This window comes from Motacilla alba, chromosome 4 (assembly GCF_015832195.1).
Source record: "Motacilla alba alba isolate MOTALB_02 chromosome 4, Motacilla_alba_V1.0_pri, whole genome shotgun sequence".
Lineage (NCBI taxonomy): Eukaryota > Metazoa > Chordata > Aves > Passeriformes > Motacillidae > Motacilla > Motacilla alba.
In genome coordinates this window covers 44,831,562-44,851,391 of record NC_052019.1, presented here as the reverse complement: position 1 = coordinate 44,851,391, position 19,830 = coordinate 44,831,562, and the positions used below count along the sequence as shown (strand labels likewise).

The 19,830-nt window shown below is 45.2% G+C and overlaps 1 protein-coding gene across 1 annotated transcript; it reads right to left on the bottom strand.

The window, feature by feature from the left end:
• Positions 1-93: 93 nt before the first annotated feature.
• On the bottom strand, positions 94-18,512 carry SH2D4A (SH2 domain containing 4A). Its single transcript, XM_038135789.1, has 10 exons — positions 18,382-18,512; positions 11,842-12,190; positions 10,897-11,056; positions 10,217-10,379; positions 8,098-8,163; positions 7,552-7,687; positions 6,104-6,320; positions 5,566-5,696; positions 4,942-5,162; positions 94-3,446 (listed from the first exon to the last, which is right to left on the bottom strand). The coding sequence occupies exons 2-10, from the start codon at positions 12,014-12,016 to the stop codon at positions 3,354-3,356; spliced, it is 1,362 nt and encodes a 453-aa protein (XP_037991717.1). The 5' UTR covers positions 12,017-12,190; positions 18,382-18,512; the 3' UTR covers positions 94-3,353.
• Positions 18,513-19,830: the final 1,318 nt, after the last annotated feature.

Genomic DNA, 19,830 nt, shown 5'->3' with positions numbered 1-19,830 from the left:
TCAAGTAGATCCTCGAAAGAACTGCTTTGTTCCCAGAACACATGATAAACTATTTATAAAGAGCTTTGTATTGATGAAGTGACTTTACAAACATTATGCAAGAGGAGGAGACAGGTATGGCTTGTTGAGTGCATATCAAAGTGTGGTAATGCAGCTGCTCCAAGGCAAAAGTTGCTGCTACAGTCCCACTTAAACCTGAATTTGAAACTGGGTGTTGTACACTGTGAAAATTTTGTAATCATGACCTATGTCAAGCCTCACCTTAACTATTTCCGTGATTGTTTTATTCGGTCTTCCCTGAGCCAGATTTGTAGAGCAGAACTAGACCAGATGATCTCCAGAGGTTCCTTCAAGCCTCTATTAGTCTCCAGTTCTAAGCACTGGGCAGTTGTAAATTCGGCACTTCATTACTTTGCAAGCACAACTTCCAGATCCTGTCAGAGTTTAGCAACTTATGCTTTTAAAAAGCACCTTTGTGATTTTCACGTATGTCTTTTTCCACAGAGATGCTGTTCCTCTTGCCAGGAATAATGCTGTATATGCAGTTTCTGTACCTTGGCTGCAGAAGCCAGTTTGGCAAGAGCTGAGATGGTATCAGTGATGAAGAGCCCACAGTCACTGGCCACATCAGTGATGTGCAGGGCAATCTAATCACAGCAGAGATCTGTCAGGGCTCTCTTAGAGGTGGAGACTGCACTGACAGGAGAGGTGAAGAACAGCATGAGAAAGGGAAGCTGCTGTTACTTATGTTTCTGTCAGCCCAGAAACAAAATTAGAAACAGCCCAGAAACATAACATTTTAGTGGAGCTCTAACAGGTCTTCCCACCCAGTTAGAAAAAGGTGAAACCCAAAGAGAGCAGCCAACAGAAAAACAGATTTTGTTATGAAGGTGTCTACCTTCCTTGTCCCCAAACCAGCTTGTGATCTCTCTCAGAACGACAACTGATTTTATCTTGGTTGAGGAGGGACTGGAGATGGCCCTGTGCAGGTGGGGAGGCTATCCTTGCTTCACTTTTTGATGACTGCAGCATACTCTGGCTAAAGGCATCGAGCAAAACAAATTGCCATGCTCCTCCAGGATTCATGATCTCTCCAGCAAGCAATTTGCAAATTGACTCCTCTTGTAATCCTTGCACAGCATCCCTTGAAGAAGGAAAGATTCTACAGAGAAACTCCCAAAGGTATGTCATCACCCTTGATTCTCAACTGCTGCAAGACATCCTTGCTCCACAGACTTTCAGGGCAACTGGATTTTGGAGCAATAGAAGAGCCAGTCTTAAGGGGATCTGTTCTAGCAAGGTAGTTGCCTTTGCAGTCAGTCCAGTCATCTAAATGTTCATATTTCTTGCCTCACAGCAGAAAAGTGGGTCTTTGAAAAACTGAGGCATGACTCAAACATGTAGGATGATGTGAACATGGATAGTGGTTTTCCCTGGGCTGTACTGAGACAATATTTGCAAATAAGTAGTTTAATATAAAGGCAGTGAATCTACTGGTTCACTTGTCAGCAGGTCAGACCCTGAGGAGTTTTACTAAAGATCTTAGAGCTAAAACTGATTATGTCCTGCTATGTCCATGACAGATTGGCCTGCATCTTATTTTGCAAGTTAACACCCTGTGTCTCAAAATGCCTTATTAGAGCATATTTTTCCTCTCTCTTTACCAGCCCATAGGTCTGAAAAACACTTCACAATTTGTCTCCAGCAATATATCAGTTATGTACATTCTTCACATGAAAACAGATGTTTTTCTGAAGGACCTTTCATTTTGACCAATTTTTTTAAAGAAACAGTCCATATAGAGGAAAGGAGGGATGTTTCCCCCTCTACAAATAATCTCACCCTTTCTTATGATTGATGCAGATTATATTGAAATTATCTCTTTGATACATGTGATATATTGCTCAAGAAGCTCATTTAGTCATTTGCAGTGGCAGAGTGTCTTTACATTCAGAATCTCAGTTTACATTAAGGCTTGATTTCTAGCAAGGTTTTATTTCTAGACACTTACTGTAACTGGAGTGTGGTTATCCCCTCTTTCTTGGAATGGAAACTGCCTGTCAGCAAAGCTGTAAATTTTAGGACCAGATGATCACAATTTCTTTAAATCTGTATTCCACAAAACCCAGATTAATGTAAGACTGAAAGTTTTGACTGCTTCTTCAAATTGAGTAGCCCTGATCTAACAGAAAAAAGAGAACAGGTAAAAAGAGGTAAACAACTGAAACAAGACCAAATCTTATTCACAATTTGAGGACTAATGTGCCTCTAAAAAATTATGTTTGCAGATTCAGACCCCTCAGCTGCAGAGTTTGTCACATGCAACAACATTAGGGAACCTGGATGAAGACTAATTTGTTATGTGATTCTGTCCAAGCTCTCCCCCAATCTTCTGAATGATGTATTTAAAGAGCATTGTAACAAATAAGAAAAGAGAACATTTTGCTGAAAGAACAAGTTCTATAATGAAGTTTACACCAGATGCATCTCAGTAATTGGGACACAACTTGCAATAAATAGCTAAATAGCTCCATTTTGGAAAATAGCATTCTTTACTTGCAAAAACTCTTCTGTAAACTGTATTAATACTGATATAGGTGTTCCTTCTTACATTTTTAGGCTCTGTACATGTGATTGTCATTCATACAAATGACTCTGTCCCATCTTCTTTCCTTTTCAAAAAGGATAATCCCTCTCAATGCAGAAAGGCCTGTGTGGGAGTTAAATACAGGTTAAAAGAGTAAGGATCTATATTCAGAGGCTAGAGCAGTTTAAAAATGCACTCTTCATGTGTGCATATCTCTTGTCACAGAGAGGACCTTTCACTGAAAGGCACTCAGGGTTTGCTTGGATGTTTGGCTGAACATCCTTCCTTCCAAGGACACAGCATTTTATAGAATTAAACTTCACATTATGCAAATGACATATCAAGATCAAGTCACCTCTCCAAGTTGTTTTGTGCCTTCAGGAAGGCATAATCTCATTCAACTGTAGGCGCTAATCTATTTCCCAAAGAACCTTGCATTCAAGAACAAAAGACAGCTTGAATACAGAAGTCCCCCAAGAAACCTACAAAAACCCACTGAAAATCCACAGCAGTATCTCCCTGATCAACTGATTACTTCATCAACTCATTCTCTCCATCTTGGGGGATGTATCCAGGTGCTTTGCAGCTTGCTGGGCTGAGGCATCCTGTAGCTCACAGCAGTACTTATCCTCCTACTACTTTGTTGTGAAGGATACAAAATAGAGGCACTTATGGTTTCAGGTAAGTATCAGCAGCTCTAGTTCCAAGTCCAGTTCCAAGTTCTTTGTGAATACAAGTCTGGGGCTGCCCAACAAGATGGGGAAGTTTACTCAAAGAGAGAGATGTAATCTGGCTCTTGGTCCTCTTGGCCACATGGGTAAAGCAACAGCTCCTTCCCCAAGGAAGTGATGGGTTCCTCCTGTTAATATAGGATATGATCAAACACCAGTTTTCAAACAGACCCTGCCTGTCACAACTTCACAAGGTGGACAGCAGTCTTCCTGCCTCTGTTATGGTGGGGATGTGTTCCCACCACTGTGTGATGTAGCTCAGTTTCCTGGAGAATTCAGGGAAGGGCCCTCTGCTCAGTGTCTTCATGACACAATGTCTGTGCTCCGTGTCATAACTCAGTGACACAACTCTGGCAGTTCTAGGAAAGAGCTGTGCTCATCCCTGAGGAAACTACAGTTTCTCTGACATGGAGAGGTGCCCCGCCTAGAAAGTGCTGGAGCCAGGACTGTGCAGAATGCAGGTAAAGCAGGACCAGAGATTGTGAACTGTGCTTCTGACTATGTTTGTGGGAGGGACAAGGGTGGATTCTGGAGAGAGCACACACCCTCGGCTTAGGCAAGTCCAGTTCTAAGTACAATCTATGCTTCCAGTCTCATTCTCCATCCTAGCAACAGACGCATGGTGGGAACTTCCCTTCTTTCATGGTCACCTGGTGGGTGATGAGCAGAACCCAGTTGGGCACTTTGGCAGAGTGGGTTCATCTGCCCACATGTGCTGTAGTGCAGGGGCACTGCAGGATGCTTTGCAGACTGTGGGCTTGGCTCTATATTTGATGTAGCTATGCACAGCAAAGCTTTAAATCCTTTAGCTCTGGTACAAATAGCTGTATAACTCCTGCTTTTAATACTTTCAGCCTGAACTGAAATCATGCAAGAAGCAAGCTCAAGCAGTCCTGGTAAAGTTCTGTAGAGGAAATGAGTATAGCTATTGTTCTCATGTCCAGTTTTGTTTAGCCATGTCTGTATTAAGCTATGCACTTACTTAAAAGAAACAGGGATTTTAAATGAACCTATGAGAAAAATTATTGACCTGTCCCTGGGCAGATTTTACAGCAAACGAATGAACAATCCATTTGGCTCTCCTTGAAACCCATGCAACTGCAGTCAGTGCTGGTAAACACCACTGTTATTGTTGCAAGAGCCTGCCAACCTTCCTCCTTCCCTTCTATTTTTTACCTTTGCTCAGTACCACCCCTTGTCTGCTTTGAGAGTATAAATATATGTTGCTCTTTTTCATGCTGAAGCTGAAGGTAAGCAGGATTTTGTGTTGACCCAACTTGCCAGTGCCCATGGAGAGAATATAAAAGAAAGGAGTTTGTATGAGTATGCTGTCACCTCTCATCAACATTTCTACTTAGTAGCTTGTAAGTAACTTGGGTCCAGCATATAAGGTGTTCTGTGTGCTTAAGGGTGAGTGAATCAAATTTAAGGTATCTGAGATGTATTAGGTCACCCAGGCTGTACCAGTCAGGCTGACATACCCTTGTGGAGCAGCACACAGGATACCCAGCAGCGGTTAAAATGGGTCTAGTTACCTGATCAAAACAACTGAATCTAGTCTTTCTTATTTTGAAGTACCCTGAGGCAATTAAGCAATTAATGAATGCATTGCTAGATGTTCACCTTGTGGTAGTCTACAAGGTCAGCCAGTGTTGAATGTTGCAGCTGGTCCACTCCAAGGAAGCTGTAGGAATCACTGGAGGCATCAATGAGGAAATGTTTACATCCTTCCACAGACCGATAGGAGAGCACATAGCCTTTGATTTTCTCACTGACCCGGATCAGAAAACTCCCTGGTAGTGTTTTATTCAGAAGCTCTTCTGCTTTCTTAGAGGTTAGGATACCTGTTCAAAACCAAAACACAAAACTGAAAGGAGAAAAGCATTTGTGCAGGACTGGACAGAACAGCTCTCACAAGAAATCTGCTCTAAAACCAGTCCATGGCACTTCCACCACTTTCACTGTTCTCTTGCCCAGTAGCCCAAGAAGAATAGTGCTGCCATTGCTAGTAACAGGCCATGGCCAACAGCTCTTTGTTAACTGTGCCACACTTGGCCAATGATGAATGACAGGGGTGGAGAGCTTGAAAAGATTGTTGCTGTGTTATGAGAGAGAATGGTATTGCAGTTGTTGTATGTTGATTCCATTATAGGAGCTTTACTCCCAAGCCCAGCCCATATTAGCAGCCGTGTTAGCAGAAAAAACTCCTTAAATACTTGGGTTGGGGTGGAGATTCCCACAACTCACCATGGAACCAAGGTGCTATTGTGTCTGTGGTTTTCAGATAGCCAGCTCGGAGAGGGAATTGCTCCTCTTTGAACCACTTGATGATGCTTTCTTCTGTGGAATTGGAGGTTGTCCTCTGGACTCCCTCTTTCCTGTTAGAAAAGACCTCTGGTTTGTGCATCAGATTCAAAAGACAGGTTTTGAGTCCCTGTGCAGGAGTTACATTTTGCTTAGGATTTTAAGACCAGCCCCAAACAGGCAGCTTACACCAGTTCAGCTGTATGGAATATGGTTTTCAGTGGACATCTGGCATCATAAGGGCTCTATGTGCTCCAGGCTTAGGACACTCTACTAACTAAACCTGTTACCCTCCAGGAATGAACACCTGAAGGCCTCATCACACCCTAGGCTGGAATATAGCCTAGGCTCTGTATTTTTCCCTGCTGGGTGTCTCTTCCACACAAGGAGGAGAGATAACCATTCCCTTCTCAACCATCCCATGCTAGAGGAAAAGAATTTCATCCCTTCTCCTTTCCACAGTGCACAGGGGCTTCCTTACCTAATTGCTCTCCCATTTGCCATTGCAGGAGGTAGAAGTTTAGGCTTGGGGGGGAGGGGTGGATATTGAAGCGGTCGTCGATCTCCTGCTGTGCCACCCTTGGAAATATCTGCCTGCTTCCCTCTGTGGATGCCCTGCAGTGAAAGCCTCCTGTAGTCATCTCTGGCTTGCCGTGCAAGAGAGCGTCTCTTCTCATCTGCTGCCTTGGATTTCCGCACTGGAACAAAAAAGGAGTCCTACAGGAGCGAACAAGCAGCAAGTTTAAAGCTTGCTACCCTTTGGCCATCTTCCTGCTTGTTGAAATGTTGAAATAAAAATAATCCATTTCACAAGCTGAAAGAGTCACTCAGTTGTGAGACCATTTGCCACATGTCTCCCATGTGTTAAGTGGCCCAGTTTTTATTCCTTGGAAAGATTAAAACCAAGTTTTTTTCTGGGACAAGATTTAAAATCTGTGTGTTTTCTCAGTAGTAGGTCCTTTTGTACTCAGAGACTTCTTGGTTTTGTTTCATATGCTGACTCCTGGTTCAGACATGGACTTCTGTAGCGCCTTTTGTGTAAACTGGTGGGGGGGGGGCAGGGCTTGAAGCTGCTGGAGTTGAAGCTGCTGAAATGACCCCAAATCAATAATTTGAAGGATTTGAAAGTGCTAATCAATTTTGGAGGGTGGAAAGAGCCTTGCTGAAATTATTATGGAAAGTGGAGAACTGTGTTTTTCTTTGTTTTTTTTTTTCCTGTAAAACCACCTCGATTGTCTAGATCCATCTCTCCCTGGAGTCTGTGCGAGTAACCAGCTCTCCAGTCAGCAGTTCTTTTATCAGTCAGAAAAATAAAACCACTAGACTGAAGTGGAAACAACTGGTGGTACAGCATTGCCATCTACTGAGCAGCAGGGGAGGAACTGGGAAGAAAAGTGCATCAGGTTCTCCTTTAGGAAGCATCTGGCAACAGTGATGGCTGCTACTGCAAGTCTCATACTGGTTGCCATTTTCCTTTCTATTATTGGGATTCATTACATGAGACAGTGCAGCAGGGCTTTACTTTTGTGGGATCATGCTTAAATGACAGGGAAGCCCTTTTTGTTAGTCCCTGTTACCCGCTATCCTTGTCCTCAAGAGCAATGTTACTGCAAAGTCCTACAAAAGGCCAGCTTCTAGTTTAAAATTAATTGCACTGCCTGTATACTCATGTGGTTCCTATTTGTTGCTTGTTTTAACATAGTGTCAGTTGGAAAAGTTTTCCATTTCCCTGCCCAGCTCTAGTCTCAATGCTGTGAGGACTCAGAAATATTTCTGATAATACAGCGCTGTATTTCTTGGAAATACTCTCCACCCTCCAACCTATTATTCAGTTCTAGTATAGGGTTGGGAAGGGGAAGGGTTGAGATGACCTCACAGAGCCCTAGGACTTTTCAAGCCTTATAGGAAAAGTTAATTTTAATATCTTACAGAATTCCTGCCATTCAGGCTCATTCTCATCCGATTTCTGCAGCATTCTCTGGCTCTCTGTGCTGGAGTGGCTCTGTGGTATTGGCTTCTGGGGGGCTGTGATCTCTTCTGAATTTTTCCTCTGTGCTTCCTTCATCTATGAAAGAAACAGCATGTTCAGCTTTGTCTCAGGCAAGCTTTAGCCCTGCTTTTTAGCTAGCCTTGAAATACTGGGAGCTCCGTCCTTTACAGTGAATCCCTCCAATTTCAACAACATAGAGATCCCCTGTCTTTACTTCAGGTAACAACTGAGGCAGGAAGGGAAAACAGCCCACCAAAAATCATCAGGAGCATCTCCTGTGCTACTCCCCAATCTGCCAGCCTGGCCTGCTTTGTATCATCTCCAAATCATCACACCATACGTAAGTAGCATAGCAATACTGGATAAAACTGGTCCAAAAGGTTCCAACATTCTTGGCTCATATGAGGCTCTAAAGCTGACTGAGACTCTAGGATAAAGCACTGACCCTACTCAGTGTGTTAGGAGCACCACAGGTTTCCACTTACCTGTTGGAAACTATGCTTCCTCACATGGCAATCCACCAGCATCTGTTGAACACTTCTGGTTCCCCTCTGAGCAAAGCAAAAGAGTGGTAAGAAATAAATGTGACATTAGGACAATTGCTCTTTTTTTTTTTTTGGTGCGATAGGTGTTTAATGCAAAAGCAGTTATGTGACAAGTCATTTGTTAACAAGTTTTGCCAGCCTGCTCTGACAAACATTGTGGGGGTTTCCCATCATATTTGGCCAAACATGCCTCGGGAGGAGAACTCAGGAGTGTCAGGATAGCCATAAGCATGCCTAGATTGGCAAAGCAATGTTCACAAGTGCTCCCAGGGAGTAGTCCCTTTCTTCCCTTCCTCTAAAGCAATCCCTTGCAGAACCTGCTGTCTACAGCTTTACCTGCCTGTGCATGTTCACAGCTGTGGCTGGTTTGCTGCAAATTCCTACTTGACAAACTGATCCAACTGGCTGGATATTTCGGGTTCTCTCTTCCCAGAAAACCAGCCCAGCTGCCCTGCCAGCAGTCCCCAGCTGAGAGCTGCCTCTACAGAAGAACTGTTAGGTTTGGCTTTCAGTAAACACACATCCACCTCCCCATCAGACCCCGACTGCCTCCCACAGTACAAGTGATGAGTTAACTGTACTATTCTGCTTACCAAGGTCATGCTTCCTTTTAGCTCCATCACCTACTTGGCTAATATTTAATACAAACATGGCTTTACAATTTCCCTCTCCTCAACAGGAACACTAGGAACTTCAAATGTCTGTGGAGCAGCATTTTTTTGTAGATCAGCCCTATTCCCTGCAGTATGATACCTGGATCTCTCAGGTTAAATGGGAACTAGATATCAGAGAAAAAAAAAATATGCAGGAGGTGGGAAAAAGCCCCTCTCCAGGCCTAGAAAATACAACAGGGGACTTCAGTCTCGAGCCCTCCTTCTAACAGCAAAAGCCTCAGAAACCTGGGAAAATTTACTAATAATATAATGACAGAAAAGAAAGGAGAATATATAACCCCCATCCATTCCCATGTGCAAGATTTTGAAAGGGGGTTAGATTTTTGGTGGTGGCTTGTTTGTTTTTTGGGGGTTGTTTTTGGTTTGTTTTGGGGTTTTTTGGTCAGTTTTGACTAATAAGTTCCTTTGAAAAACAAGAACCTCCCACATAGTTGCTCAACTTCAGCAAACAGTGCAGAGAAAAACCCCATGTGACTCAGAGGCTTTTGATAAAGGAGACAGTCACTCCAAATTCCATTCACTATTTTCGTAGCAGTAGGAGAGCATTTTGCCAAAACCCAACCTTCTGTTATCATACTTTTTATACCAGATTATGGAGTGCCAGTATGATAAAAGAATATACACTCATACAAGTTCATTCAAGGCTGAATGAAAATTGCAGAATGAGATAGGACTTCTCGCATTAAATTGGCAAGATGTCCTGTTCCTTTTGTTCAACTGTAGTTGCATGGGTAGTTAATTTAATTTTTTTTTTCCTTTCTCTGCAAATAGCTTTTTGTAGACAGTTGAAAAGCACATATGTATTTATTGCTGGAAAAAATATTTCTGTAATGAAACACCACAGGAACGCAGACACGGTATTACTGCATTTGGAGCTGTCCTGTCCTATCAATGTGATAAGCTGTTTTCTGTATTAAAAGACAAAAAACCTCAAGAACTACTTAAAATATGCATGTCAGATGATGCTGGTAAAATTATCTTCACTTGGTCTTTTATAAAAGTTAATTATTTGGTTGAGGGCTATGACATTCCATTTAAAAATCCTAGGATAGCCTCCCTGGTCTTGCCCCAAAAGCCATTCAAACCAGCCACAGTGCAGAAGGGAAAGTACTGCACCCCTTGTTTTACCCATAGAGAATGAAAGCAAAGGAATTCAGAGTAGTTTATCCATTGGTGCAGAGCAGATCTATCCCAGATAACAACAGCACATGGATCTCCTGAGTCTTAAGGAAGGATGTAACAACATGGCCTCTTCTGTAGAAGAAAAGCTTCAACAGATAGATGGCTTTTTCCTTCAGATTTCTATTTACAGCAACCAGGATTTGCTGCACTTCCTAGACCTCAAATAACATGTTTCTCATAGTTATGGGAAAATTGAAAACTACCTTTGTGAGCTCCTGGCTTTTTCCTGTTGTATCAATATCAGTCATTCTTTTCCCATGTTCCTCCTTTTTCTCCGCAGTGTTTTTTTTATTCCCGTGAAGATCTGTCTCAGTCAGAAGTCCTGGCTGTGGGTGTAGAGACCATGTTGCAGAAGAGTCAGTCTGTCTGAAAAGCAAGAGAGGACTTAGGAGGGAGTCACTTTCTGATGTCTGAGCATCTCGTGAGGAGGCTGCACGTGAGCAGAGCAGAGCTGCAATACAGCCACATGTGCATAGGCAGTTATATCTCCAGATCAGGTAGGTGGGTAATTAAATTAATGACTCATGGTGAGTAACCATTGTCCGGCTGTACCCGGGCACCTGCTGGTGAATCAGAGCGATCTGAGCCCATCACCTGCTGCAGTGACAGCATCAGCATTTCCTGTGGTCTGCAGAGGGTCCCACGCAGCAGCCATGTCACAAGAGGCTCAGTCAGCCGAGGCAATTCTCAGGCTGCAGCCGGTCTCTGCCAGCACTGTGTGTCCTCTTAGAGAACCAACTTTTGCCTGTGCCTTTTGCCAGCAAGGCTAGCACGACAGTGCTAACCACAGCCCCTACAGAGAAGACTCCAGCTCATGTGTCCCTAGACAAAAGCCTTCTCCTCCATATCCACCCACCGAGTCCTCCAGCTGAAGGGTGCTTACCTGCCCTCCTGGCCTTGCTCTCTCGCTAAGCACTTTGCTCTTTGTGCCTGGATCTCTTCACAGATGGCTGCATAGGACTTATCTGAAGGATGCTCGCCCATCACCCAGACCCACACTTCATTGTCAGCGCCGAGTTTCCATGTCACTGACTTCCTGTTGGCTGGAAAAGAAGCAGCTCTTCAGCAAATGCTGTTTGCTAGGTAGCTCTTTGCAGGGCCTATGCTGCACTTGCTGTGCCCTACCAGCTGCTGTTGGTTACAGAACCCCCCCAAAAGCAACTGTACATGAAGAAACTCGACCAAGATGCAGCCCACACTTGCCAATTTTTTCATACTCCTTGAGCCAGGTCAGTGAAGGAGGCATTTCTGAGACTGGGAGCAAAGGAGAAGAATCATCACCATTTCTTTCTTGCTTTAATTCCTGACCACTGTCCTCCCCAAACTGTGTGAAGGTGAGCTACCTACAAATACAGCATGTGAGGGAGACCTGGGAGAAAGCTATCTTCCCAGCAGCCAGCATGCTGTGTAATCCTGGCAAGGGAACTTCAGCTCTAAAATCTCAGTGAGAACTGCCCATCAGATCTAGTGCCTCAGGAGAGATATTCAAATCCACGGTTATGTTATTAAAGAAAGATTCTGAGGCACCATTTAGTGGGAAACTTAATGAGATGCATCTCCTGGGGGCAAATAAGCCCTGTCTTCCCAGTTAGGAGAGTTGAGCAATTTGGTCAAGGACAGAATGTCTGGGCCAGGGAGTAAAAACCATCGTGTGCCTGGCCAAAACTACCCCATTGCAGGTGGATTTATTTATGTTTGAAAATAAGCCTATGCCATGTCCCTTGGAGAAGAAATTAATCTAAGAATACATTACTTCCTATTTCTAGGAAGCAGTTGACTAGGCCAGATACATGCCAGAGGGTGAAGCAGCAAGGAGACAGAGACTTACCTTTTCTTGGCAGTGGCTTCTTTGCTGAAATCTTTTCTGCAGCAGCTTCTCTTTCCTCCCACCGTCTGATCTGTTCCTGCCTCATCTTGAAGAAGAGGATCTGCTTCTGCTCCTCGCTAAGTTCTGCCAGCAGCTCCGGATCGATGTACATGTCTGATAATATCTGTTTCAGCATGGCTGCAGGTTTCACTTACACACGTTCGTGGCGATAATCTTCACGGATCAGATCCTCTTCCTGGCTCCGACAAGAAAGAGTGCCTTCCCGTCTGAGACTGAAGTAGGAATGCAGGCGTGCCAGAGCAATTATACTTCTGTCTCTTTCCTTTTTTTTTTTTTTAGCTCAGACTTCCTGCACAGACCAAAAAAAGTAAATAAGTACCTTAAAACCTGCTGTTAAGATTCCTTGGAATAAGAGGTGAGCTCAGCTCTCATGCAGCCCCTGCCCGCTCTGCAGGGAGAGCTGGCCCGAAGGGGCGAGGCCTGGAGTGGGGAGGTTGTGTTGATACTCTGATAAACCCAGCTGATAGTATATCAAAGAGAGAGAGCGCTGCCTGTTAGTCATCGGAGGTGCGGCTTGGCTGCGCTCAAGCAAACATTCTTGCTGGGCAGGGAATCAATGAACCCATGACTAGATGGCTCCTCCTCCTTCCGAACAAGAAAACTTTGATGATTAAAAGCCCAGCCTGCCTCATTTTACCAAAGAAAGACAGGGAGGACTTTCGACTCTGCTTTTGAGGTGGGAGCGGGAATTTCGGAGTGCTCCCGTCCATCAAAGTCAGCAAGTCAGGGGAACACAAGGAGTGCACTGGTTTGATGAAAGGCTATTTGGTTAGCCAGTGTCCTAGACAGCTCCCGCTATGACACATCCTGCTGATGCACCTGCCCACGTGGTGAGCCTGGCATGGGACATCCTTGTCTGACAGGATGAAGTTGATGGGGAGAAGGGGCATCCCTGTTCCTGCCCAGGATACTGGCTCATGACCCGTGCATGCTGGCGAGGTACTCACACCCGCACAGCCTTGCTTTGTGCTCATGGATTTACATTTACAACAGAGATTTCACTGGAAAATTGAAAGCTCTCCTGTCACTTGGGAAGGTGACAAATGAGAAAGTAGAAATGTGGACTAAAGACCTTGAAAACAACTATTTTCCTTATCTTACCTGGATACACTTGTGGAGATCAGGAGATTGGTTGGCAGTGCTTTTGGTGACATGGGGAGGCTGACAGCCACGTATTAAGTGCAACACCAGAGCAGGGTGGCTGACTGGCCAGAAGTGGCAGGGACTTTCTGGGCAAACTCTTGGGAAATGTTGCTACTGTACTACAAAGAAAATGAAAGCAGTGGGATTGTTCATGTCCTTCTGCACAAATCCTGGGGGTCTAAGAAACAAGCATGCCAGAATGTAGCACAGTAGGTGGGAGGCAGAGGGTTATGGAGGCAGTAATGTGGAAATACAAAGGGCACAGACATGGCAGGACCTGTGCTAGGGTGAAGTGGACAACATGCATAAATCAAGTTAATGGGGTCAAATCAATTAGCCATTTTACAGGAGAGAGACTGGACTTCTAGGAACCCAAATGTTGGAAGAAAAGTGCTGGGAGCATCTTCAGCTTCACAGTATGGCTGCTTGGCTTCTGACAAATAAAATAACAAAGAAGGAGTTAGTAGACAAGCCAGCAAGTGCAATACTGAAGCTTCCCAAGGAGCACACAGAGAGCACACAATTATTTAGATGAAATGGGACAGCACAACAGCAGCCATCATGAAGTCAGACTGTCAGAACAGTATCCGCTGTGTTGGTCCACCTTTCCCGTCTTGCACCATGCTGGGAGCAAGCAGTCTGTCCCAAGCATTCCCCTGCTTCTGAATATGGCTTGCCTTAAAATTGCCAGAGACACAGCTGGCTTGAGCCCCACTCCAGTGAAGTCCCCATGCATTTTCAGCAGGAGGAGCTTGAAAGGAGCCAGGAGCAGGGGGAGGAGCTGTACGCAAGAAGACAAGTTGCTCCTCAAGGACCTCAAGGAAACAAGAGAGCAGATCATAGTCCCAGATATGCACTGTCTGCAGCAGAAGCCAGGAGCAAGAGTCCTGTGGAGCGTGCAGTGACCAGGAGTTGGTGTTAAGTCTTCTCATTTCTTTTTTGTTTCTCTGATTACATAACACTTTCCCTATTAAAATTGTTCACTTCATTCTAGAAGAAACATGAAGCTGCTGTTCCAAATGGGTGTGGATTTGGTTTAAACAAACTACTTTCTTGATTTAAAAAAAGGTTTTTAGGGAAGATGATCTGACTTGAGAAATGCTCTCTGAGTACTCCCCTGATGGCAGAGATTTTTCAGCTCAGCAGCCAAAGGGTCTTGGGCTGTCCTCAAGCTGTGGAGATGGCAGTTATAGAGAGGGAAGAGCTTCCTGGGACATGACACATGAGAATCCCTCAGCAGAATCATGTCCATGCTGCTCTGGCTTCTCAGGAGTGGGAATGGCTTTGCTATGGCATTTACTTAGGAGAAAATGATGTACTCTGCCATATGCCATGGTGACAAACTGGTCCCTCTCCCCATGCCTGGGGACACAGTGCACTGACAAGATGAAGGGTGCTCAGCAAAAAAGTTTCACAGTACTGATGCAGTTTTGCAGAGTTGGATTTCCTTGTAACATTGGTTGTAAGAGGAGATTTATAATGCTGTATCCCACAGGTACCCTGGAAAGTACCAGCTATTTTAACGCAGGGAAATGACATAAGCATCTCAAGAGGTTTGCGATATTTCTGTGTGAGCAGTCACTTCATTAAAGATCTAGGAGCTGGAAATCCTTGTAATCAGTCATATACTGTTCCCGAAGTCTGAATCAAAGCCATGTTACTGACACCTGGCTGGAAGTGGTTTTGCAGATGCTGTTCCAGCTGTAAGTAGTATATTTACAGCTCAAACTTTGTGAAGACAAAAACTGCAGTAATGGCAGAGGGACTTCCAAGCAGGTACCTTGCAGGAAAACTTTAGTAGAGGTCCTGTTAAACTTTCTACTGTTTGCATTTTTTTCATGGGAGTGGTAGGTGGGAGCTGTTTTTGTGGAGAAATAGAGATGGGAGTAGCTAAAAATAGCAAAAACTAAGTGTGGGGATGTGGGAAGCCAAACCAGGGCTCTGGGGCTCTACCACTCATGTATAAGATACTCAGCCTGAAAGCCATAAGGAAAAACACAATTCAAAGGCTAAATGATCCTTCAAAGTGATGTCCTTCACACAACATTTAAATCTCCTACTGGAGGGCAGCCTCTGCTCTGTGGTCCTGTAAATCATCTACCATGAACAGGGGAAATAAGTCTATGAATACACATGAAAGTGCCACAGCTTTGAGGAGAACTGGCACGAGCTCCTGCTCACGTGTGCAGCGGGTGACACTTTGGACACGACAGGCTCACAAGACGCTCCCACCTGGCCATACTAGTCCTCCTCACCATCAGTGCTGCCAGCAGAGGGGAAGTTTCTCCAAGAAAACAATAGACAGACAGAAAATCATAGATATGATACACAGGATGGTGAAAATGTGCTCATTTTCAGGGAGGCAGCTTATTCAACCTGCTGCACACATCTCCACTGTAAATGTGACAGTAATTGTAAATTAAAAATAACCCAAGAAACCCAACAGTGAGGGGGAAAGAGAAAGCAAGAAAGGCTGCTTCAGGGTACAGGCTGATGACCTAAGAGGATTTCTATTGTCATAAAGTAGTTTTCCCCTAAAAAGGCAGATAAGACCACTTTGCTCAGGAAATGGTGGAACTATGTTATTTTGAGTCAAGAGCTTCTCCCTGGAGCTGATTATTTGTTTAGTGAGAGGTGGCTTCAGAGACACCACTGGGAATTCTTTTCCCTGTTTAAGAGGCTGGACTGTGAGAATGCAACTGAATTTCCTTTAACTTGCCAAACTAAGCCTTGCAGCACTAGGAAGCTCAGGTTTTTCTGGATTTCTCCAGTTCCAGCCACTCCAATGCCAACAGTTCTCTGCCAGACTTCATGAAGGCATTTCTGATTTTTTTTCAGAAGTGAAGCAAAGCAGAATTGCAAAACCCACCTGAAATCAGTCAGCCAAAAGTAATCACCACCCCAGCCTTGCTCTGAGTACACAAGCCTTCATGGGTTAACTGTTAAACATTGGTTCATAACATGCATTTGTGTCAGAAAACATTTATGCTAGCAGCTGCACCAGCAAGGTTAGTACCAAAATATCCTTCCGTGCTTTGGGGTTTGGCTGCTCATTTGTTTATTTTGTTCTTGTTTGTTCAGTGCTTTTTTTAATCCTCATCCTGTTCTAAATAGGTGAGTGATTAATTCCTCTCTTTCTGTTTAATTTTGCTTCAGCCCACTGTTTTTGGTTGTTGTTTTTTTTTTTTTTTTTATTATTTCAGACGGAAGGAAAACTTCTAGTTTGGGTATAAGAGAAGGAAAACACAACTGCACAACACAGCCCCCAAAAGACAGAACCAGACCTGTTTGTATCTTAGCATTATAGAATGGCTGGAAGGCACCTCAAAGATCATCTAATTCCAATGCCCCTGCCTTATACAGAGGCACTACACCAGGTTGCTCAAAGCAGCCCCCAGCTTGGTTTTGAACACTTCCAGGGATGTTCCAGTGCCTCAACACCTTCACAGGGAAGAATTTTTTCCTGATATATAATCTATACCTGCCTTCTGCCAGTTTGAAGCCAGTCCCCTTGTCCTATCACTCCATGCCCTTGTCCCCTTGTCCAGAGCCCCTCTTCAGCCATCTTGTAGCCCCTTTATGTACTGGAATCTGCATAAGGCTGGCACATAACGCTTGAAAGAACAAAACCAATGAAGTCACCACAACATAAACTACCTTGAAATTACCTATAGCTGAACTGACTTGTCCTATAGGTCCCTGATATTGCTGGAGGGGACAGCAGTTTTCTTGTAGCAGGTAAGAATGGATGCTAATGGCAAGAAGGAAAAATTTGATACAGCAGCAGCCACTGAACACAGTCTGAGGCCGCAGGGCTCTATTTTCGAGGAAAATGTATTTTTCCTCCTAGAACAATGTGCAAACATTTCTTGGATCATTTCCCTGTATCAAAATTACTGAGAGAATTAACAGTGTGGTGAAAAGGGTGAGAGCTTCTGTAGGTTAACACACAGGATCAGATACTCAACCAAACTCAGTCACTGTAAAAAAGGATATTTCTCTAACCACGTAATTTGATTTACTGTTCTGAGCAGAAAGAGGTGCTGGGTGGTAAATCCCAGAGCCAGCACCCTGAGGCACAATCTTGGGCTATTAAGTCTTACTTAAGTCACTACTTGGTTTAAGTTGTTATTGGCTCGTCCTTTCTCTACCTCAAATTAAAGCCAATGTGTCCCAAGAAATCATAGTCCATGCTTGGTGAATGGTTGTCTTTTTGTAGGGGGAGATGCCTGAGCTGGGGTGTGGTTTTTACTGTTACAAGGAGCAAAAGTTCATCACTAGGGCAAGTTCTCACTATAGAGAAAAAAGCGTCAGTCAAAAGCGGGGATTTTTTTAGTTCATCATTACACATCCTGGATTAGAAACGTGTTATCTTTCTGTGTTTTCCCCCTTCAAGAACTTAGGCCATCAATTTTCTCTCTTCCACATTCCTGTGATTATTGCTCGTGTTGCTTAACCACTTTGTTCTTTACCTTGTTTGGAATTTCACTCCCGTTATTCATCAAGGTGGTGAGAGGAAAGCTCATGTCTTTACCAACAGTTTGATGAGTGACAGTATTGGTATTAACGTCTTTGAAAAGGGTCTTCGTGTCTGTACTAACTTTGGGCAGCAGGTTTGTTGCAGAGACCAGACAGCTTAGCTCCTGAAACAAACAAGTGGGTCTGCACAAGCCTGAACTTCTGAGCTTTGGGGTAAAACAGTAGGTACAAGGGGGGATATGTGGTAGGCGGTTTGAGAAGGCTGTACCTTCTGAGTACCTCAGCCAATAAGGAAAGGAAAAGGGCAACCTGTGGCTGGGAGTTGAGGATAGAGGCCGTGCCCTCCAAAACCTCGAGAGAGAAAACCCTGGGGACTTGTGCGGGACTGGCTCCCTTTATTGGAATAAACTTGCAGGACTCCTCTATCTTCTTTATGGACATAAACTTCTGGCATTTGTGGATTTTCCTGACAGCGGGAACCAGTATTGGGGCACCTGTGGGGAATTCCACTGGAGGTTGAAGGTCCACTTGCATTAGTCCAAGAAGTTTAATCCATCTTTAGACAATGTACAGTTATGTCCGTTCACATTTAAGTTATGATAGTGATTGATTTGTGGCCCTGTCAAAAGCCAAGATCATTTGAACAAGCACAAGCAGTAACGAGCCAGAGCAGAAATGAACTGGAGCCACAGACCAACCGAACATGGAAACAAACTGGAGCTGCAAATAAGCTGAAACTGGAAAGAAGCCAGGGAAGGTGAAACCAAGTTGGAGTCTAAAACAAGTCTAAACAAGCTGGAGGCACAAACAAACTCTATGAGCTGAACCTGAGACAAACTGGGGACAGAAGCAAATCACCTGAAGCTGCAAACGAGGTGAAGCAGAAACCGGAGGGAGCCTTCCCCGAGCTGGAGACGCAAACCAACTGGAGTCACAAAGGGGCTGCAGCCGCCAGCTCCCCGCAGCATCTCTGCGCGGGCCGAGCCGCCTGGGCGCTGGCAGGGCCGGGCTGAGGGCAGGCAGCAGCAGCATCGTGCTCGGTGCAGCCATCCCGGCGTCTTCCTGGGGGATCCACACCCGGCGCGGGTCGCTCGGGCACGAGCGGCTCCGGGAGCAGCCAGTTCGAGCTATTCTGCCGGGTTACAGCGGAGCCAGCGCGGGGCCGAAGGGTTCGTCCTGCCAGCAGTGGCTCTGGAAAAGAGCTGGGGAGAAGAAACCAGGCGGCAGGAGGGGTCGCCGGGGGGCTGACCCGCGGCTGCTCCAGGGACGGGACGCCCGGGAAGGGCCCCTCAGGCTCCCGCGGCCCCGGGCGGCAGCGCCCCCTGGCGGCCACGGCGAGCCCCGCACGGCCGGGAGCGGCAGCGGGACCGCGCTGCCCGCACAGCTCTGGGCGGCGCGCAGCAGGGCTGCGTGAGGATAAGGCTGGCCCTCCACTCCTGGGAGACGGCCCCGGGAGGGACACTGTTGGGAACATGAACCCACCATGCCAGAGGTTTGTGTCCAAAAAGGAGACAGAGGAGTCGTGTGACTTTATTCGAATAAAGGGAGAGGCCATGGGAATTTCCCATCGGGTCTCTCAGATTGTTGGGGGACTCAGCCCGCTTTTTATCCTAAGTTCCTTGCCTCATCACCCTCTTCCTCTTCCCCGTTGGCTGAGGTACTTGGAAGGTACAGACTTCCCAAATCGCCTACTCTACACCCCCCACTGGTACGCATCCCCTTTTGTTACATTTAAGAAAGAAGAGAAATAAAGGTATTCATAATTCTATTAAGTCTTTGTTCTTTTTCTCTAGGTTCAGGAATTTAACGCGGCCTCGGCTAAGCAACAGACCGTGTTGATTAGTGACATTTTCCAGAACTAACAGTTTCTTCTGTTACTTCTCTATCTGTAAATTCCCAGCCCTATCTGCAAGGAGATTCAGGTCTGTTTGTAAAGACACATTCATCTTCTTCCTTTCAGACACCATGCCTGGGATGGATACCGTAGCTGGAATGTGGACACTGTAGTTTGAATACGGACACCATAGCTGGGATATCACATTCCCAAACATGCCCAAAACACAGCAGAAAGACCCTCCCACAGTCCCACCCCCACCTTCAACCCACGCATAACCAGCCACAGCCATAAACAATTTGTCAAAACCCAGCTTTGCCACTGAAGTCACTTGAGGCAGAAAACAAGTTTTCCATGGCTGGAGATGTCTCATGGAAGAGTCTCATGTCACCACCCAGACATGTCCCTCTCCGGCCAAAGGTGCCTCCATGTCCCCTGTGCCAGCCACACACTCCTCCGTATGCCCACTCAAG

Excerpts from the sequence above, each read along its gene's own strand:
- SH2D4A (XM_038135789.1), bottom strand. The coding sequence starts at position 12,016 with ATGCTGAAACAGATATTATCAGACATGTACATCGATCCGGAGCTGCTG. Across the intron at positions 10,380-10,896 it reads GAGCAAGGCCAGGAGGGCAG|ACAGACTGACTCTTCTGCAA; the intron begins GTAAGCACCCTT and ends CTTGCTTTTCAG. Across the intron at positions 5,163-5,565 it reads AATAGCACCTTGGTTCCATG|GTATCCTAACCTCTAAGAAA; the intron begins GTGAGTTGTGGG and ends GGTTTTGAACAG.